Source organism: Chrysochloris asiatica, unplaced genomic scaffold (assembly GCF_000296735.1).
Source record: "Chrysochloris asiatica unplaced genomic scaffold, ChrAsi1.0 scaffold00034, whole genome shotgun sequence".
NCBI classification, from domain to species: Eukaryota; Metazoa; Chordata; class Mammalia; order Afrosoricida; family Chrysochloridae; genus Chrysochloris; species Chrysochloris asiatica.
In genome coordinates this window covers 1,220,884-1,225,863 of record NW_006408552.1, presented here as the reverse complement: position 1 = coordinate 1,225,863, position 4,980 = coordinate 1,220,884, and the positions used below count along the sequence as shown (strand labels likewise).

Here is a 4,980-nt window from a genome sequence, read left to right as displayed (position 1 = left end):
ATTGTTTTCGTTGCTGCTGTGTCTCTATAGTGCTCATTTGTTAAAAATTTTTGATGTTTTCGCTCCAATGTTGTGGTAAGTAGTATTTTTTAACTTAATCAGTATCTTTGTTGAGAATACAGTTGTAATTAAAGGAAAAGATGGAGAAAAAGAAAAAAATACTTCTGCCCAGTTACTAATAATGTAACTTATAAGGTTGTAAATAATAAGGTTATGATTCAATATAGAAAGATCTTACAAGATAATGTTGTCATTAGTATTCATTTAATCTAGGAAAATGGAATTTCAGCAATTTGTACCTGTATTTATCACATAGTATCCTGTGATAAAATTTTATAACAAGTATTGTTGAAAGACTCTGGTACAGGAGGTGGCCCATGGGGAGCGGTCCCATGAGTTACTGAGCTAGGTAAACACCAACTCTAGTTACACCATCCACCAAGCTTAGAAGAACTGGAGACTCTTCACTCCCAGGCTCCACAGTTCCATGAGAAACTGCCTCTTCCTTAAATAGACGTCATCACTACCTGAGGCCTCTGAATTTGCACCTGGAAAAAGAGAATTCTGTGAGAATTTAACCCACGATGAGTCTGATACTTATTTGAAAGCATGAAAAGCTGAAGAAACGCTCAACATGAACTGACTTCTATATATATATGTTGTTGTTAAGTGCCATCGAGTCAGTTCTGACTCCTAGAGACCTTGTATAGGGTTTCTGAGGAGCAGCTGGTGGGTTTGAACTGCTGACCTCGTGGTTCACAGTCCAGTGCTGATCCTACAGCCCCACACCAGGAATATATATATAGAGAGAGACAGAGACAGACAGAGTGAACGGTGGCTCCATAGGATAAGCGCTGGACTGCGAACCACAGGGTTCAAGGTTTGAGCTCATCTGCCACTCTGCGGGAGAAAGATGAGGCTTTCTGCTCCTGCAAAGATTCCCAAATCCTTGAAAACCCTATACAGGTTTGCTATGAGTCTGAACCGACTCTATGGTACTCAACAACAACATAAAACCCCACAGCACCGTTAGGACTCCCTTATGTTGTTGTTTTTGTTAAGTGCTGTCGAGTCGATTCTAACCCATAGCAACCCTGTATAGGGTTTCCAAGGAGCAGCTGGTGAGCTTGAACCACCGACCTTGCAGTCCAACGCCTTAACCCGCAGCGCCACACCGGGGCTCAGGGCTCCCTTATATAGGCAGCTGTATACAGCACTTAACAATGACAACAATGACATATGCAATTATTGTTGTGCACCACTGAGTCCATCTAAACTGGCCTTCTAGGACAGAGACGAACTACACCATTGGGTTCCTAAGGATGTAATCTTTATGGGCGCAGATCATCAGGTCTGTCCTCCCAGAGAGCCACTGCTGGGTTCAAACAGCTGAATTTTCAGTTAGTAGCTGAGTGCTTTAACCATCGCACCACCAGTATGCCTTCACTGGTATCTATATAAGTGCATATAATCGGCATATATATACGTGTGTGTTCTTAAGTTCCAATGAATTGGTTCCAACTCACAGCAGCTCTGTATAGGGTTTCTGAAACCGAATCTTTTGGGGAGCAGAAAAGTCTCATCTTTCTCCCATGGAGTGGCTGGTAGGCTCAAACCACTGGCTTTGTAGTTTGCAGTCCAATGCTTATCCTACAGAACCATCTCGCTCCCATATGCATATATAATATACGTTGTTGTTATGTGCCGTGGAGTCGGTTCCAACTCATAGTGACCCTGTACAGGGTTTCCAAGGCTATAAATCTTTACAGGAGCAGAAAGCCTCATCTTTCTCCCGTGAAACAGCTGGCAGTTTCGAACTGCTAACCGTGACATTAGCAGCCCGATTCGTAACCACTACTCTGGCAGAGCTCCTTATTTTTATTTATATATTATTGTGTATATAATACATACACAATACAAACATGCCAACATGTTGAACATCATTGATCTATACAGGAATATGTAATTGCTGCCATTATTCTTTTGAATTTTATGTGTGTTTAAAAATTAAAATAAACTTTTTTAATACACACTTAGTGGAGAAGGAACCCTCTGAGTTTGAAGCCTCGGTGGACTGGGTGAGGTGGATCTCACCCCGCTGTTTCCCTCTTCCCCTCTGCCTATTGTCCCCCGCCTGAGCTATGCTTATACTTGGTAGTATTCTAATGGCTTTACTTCCCTGAAGGCCCCACAATGCTGGGAGGAGAGAGGGGGTCTTAGGGCAGAGATAGGGGCAGAACATCTTATCTAGACCCTCTTACCTTTGTTTTAGGGTCTACTTGATTCAGTGAGGGCTGGAATTTTTTATAGATGGAGTTCAGGTTGATAGAGTTCTCAGGTTCTACAGGAAGAAAGAAGAAGCAGGGGGTTAGAAAGACAAGCCTTCCTCTTTGTCACCTAATTCCACCCAGTGGAAGCTGAGGTAGGTATGCAGTCACACGTACCAGGAAATCTGAAATCTCTGGGGAACATGACAAACTATCCAAATAACCTGACCTCAGAAATGGCTTGATTGTGCGAAGATGTGAAAAAGTACATCCCCCAATCCAAGTCAATTAATTCAAAAGAAGGAATGAAAAAGGAAAGACAATGTAACTCAGACAGGTAGAGAAATATCCATGGTAGGTTTCAATTGTTGTTGTTGTTAAGTGCCGTCGAGTCGGTTCCGACCCATAGCGACCCTGTACAGGGTTTCCGAGGGTGTAAATCTTTATGGGAGTAGAAAGCCTCATCTTTCTCCCGCGGAGCGGCTGGTAGTTTCGAACCGCTGACCTTAAGGTTCGCAGCCCGATTCGTAACCACTACGCTACCAGAGCTCCTCAGCAAGAGGATATCTTTTGACCAAACATATCATGACATTAAATGCAAATGGTCTGAATTCTTGAATTCAAAGGTTGAGATGATCAGATTGGATTCTAAACAAGAAAAACCCAAGTGTGGGTTTTCTACAAGATACCCCTTTAAATAAATGACAAAAATAGGTAAAAAGTAAAAGGCTAGAAACAGATTTATAACACTAATACAAAAGAAATATGGAATGGATATATTAAAATCAGATTAAGTTGACTACACAGCAGTGAATAGTCCCGGGGATAAAACAAATGTGGAAAGACCCCATTCTTCTGTCCCTGAAGCTTGCTAGCCCTGCCCCTCAGCTGTGGGGGACAGCGACACGGCCTAGGCACACTTGAACAGCGGCCCCACACTCCAAAACAGTTGGTAACGATTCCGTTACTGGTGTCTAGTTTCACTCAAATTGAAGTCAGAGAAAATACTGTGTATAATTTCAGTGTTAAAATTTATCAAGACTTGCTTTGTGACCTAAAGTGTGGTCTCTCACGGAGCAAGAGTAGAATGCTTATGGTGCTGTTTCGAGATGCAGTGTTCCATCTATGTCTGTCTGTCAGGTCTAGTTGATTTCTAGTGGTACTTAAGTCCTCTGCTCCCTTGTTGATCTTTTTTTCTAGATGTTCTGCTCAATATCGAAAGTGGTGTATTGAAGTCCGCTACTACTATTGTGGTTGCTGGTTATGTGCCATGGAGTCGGTTCCGACTCATAGCGACCCTGTACAGGGTTTCCGAGGCTGTAAATCTTTATGGGAGCAGAGAGCCTCATCTTTCTCCAGCGGGACAGCTGGTAGAACTGTCTGTTTCTGGAGCAGTCCTGGTGGTGCCGACGTTAAGAGCTTGGCTGTTCTTAATGTGTCTTGTGATTTTTTGTTGTTGTTGAGACATTGGAATTTTTGAAGGTGTTAGCTTTCTGTTTCCCTCAGTCTTTGGTGGGTTTTGCCTACACAGCTTTCTGCAATAAACTCTCTTTGTGATAGCTCCTTCTCCCTCATTAGTGTAATTGGGATTTGAAAGTTCCAGACTCCGTTTTTCAGTTTTCAATCTCTCCCAAACACACCGAAAAGCACGTGGCAGTCAGCCTATCCTCCAGCAGGCACCGCCAACCAGGGGAAATCTTGTGCGTTCATCAACCTGTCCTGGTGTGGGGCTGTAGGATAAGTACTGGGCCTCAAAATCAGCGGTTCAAACCCACCAGGCACTCCTCGGAAACCCTCCACAGTCATGAGTCAGAATGGACTTGACAGAACTAAACAACACTCAGTCCGTCAGAGATACTGTCACCTCTCTTTGATTAGGACTCCGTTCTCTCTCTGCACTCAGTTTTTCAGTTAGAAAACTCACACCCAGACCCCTTGGAGCGCCGTCCTCTGGTTTTGTCCAAGGTTTCCTATTCTGCCCTGTGGAGGCTGCTTATCTCTGAACTGGCACTCCAGGGGAAGCACAGGCAGACTGTCCTCTCTTTCAGGAGTGGGTGGTAGGACCCAGAAGATGGCTTTTTGTTTTCAGACCTGCAGTGGCCCTGAGGTGGTTGGGGAGCAGTCTCCACTTCTGTGAACCACCTCCTGGCACCATTCTAGGGAACTTTCTGTAGAAGTGTGTATCAGCACAACGGCCAACGATTCCCAGATGGCTATACTCCAAGTGGACCCCTAGCGAGGTCTGCCTTGTTGCTATCAGAGACCGCAAGTGTGGGGTCTTTGATGGCAGGGAGTGTAGCCTCCACTGAAGATGCCTGCTTCTTAGCACATAGTCTTCAACCCCAACTGAAAGGGGGAGCACACAGGTCTGAGCTGACTCTCCAAGAGGTCTGTGTGTCCTGTTGGTTTCAGAGGCCCGAGGTTTGGGCTGTGCAGAGAGGTCAGCAGAATGTGCTTACTAAGAGAACTGATGCTACCACACAGGCTTGCTGCCAATCCTGTTGCTGTTGGTCTCTGCATTTCAAAAGTTGAAATATTAAGTTTTAGAATTCCCAGATTTCCCCCCACTCCAAATATGAGCATTTCTAGGTTACAAAGTTCCTTGTAAGTACAGTTTCATCTGTATCCATGGAGTTTTATATGAAGTCTTTTCATTAACATTCATATCCACGTAGGTTTTAACTTCCCCTAAGATTTCTACCAGCCGCTCTGC

At 44.2% G+C, this 4,980-nt stretch overlaps 1 protein-coding gene across 1 annotated transcript in view; it reads right to left on the bottom strand.

Annotated features, from left to right (window-relative positions):
• Positions 1-2,145: 2,145 nt before the first annotated feature.
• Positions 2,146-4,980, bottom strand: part of MUC17 (mucin 17, cell surface associated) — a 14,521-nt gene continuing 11,686 nt past the window's right edge. The window contains exons 10-11 of the mRNA XM_006859823.1: positions 2,262-2,341; positions 2,146-2,196 (exon numbers count right to left, since the gene is read on the bottom strand). Coding sequence (XP_006859885.1) covers positions 2,146-2,196; positions 2,262-2,341 — 131 coding nt within the window. The remainder of the gene's footprint in view (positions 2,197-2,261; positions 2,342-4,980) is intronic.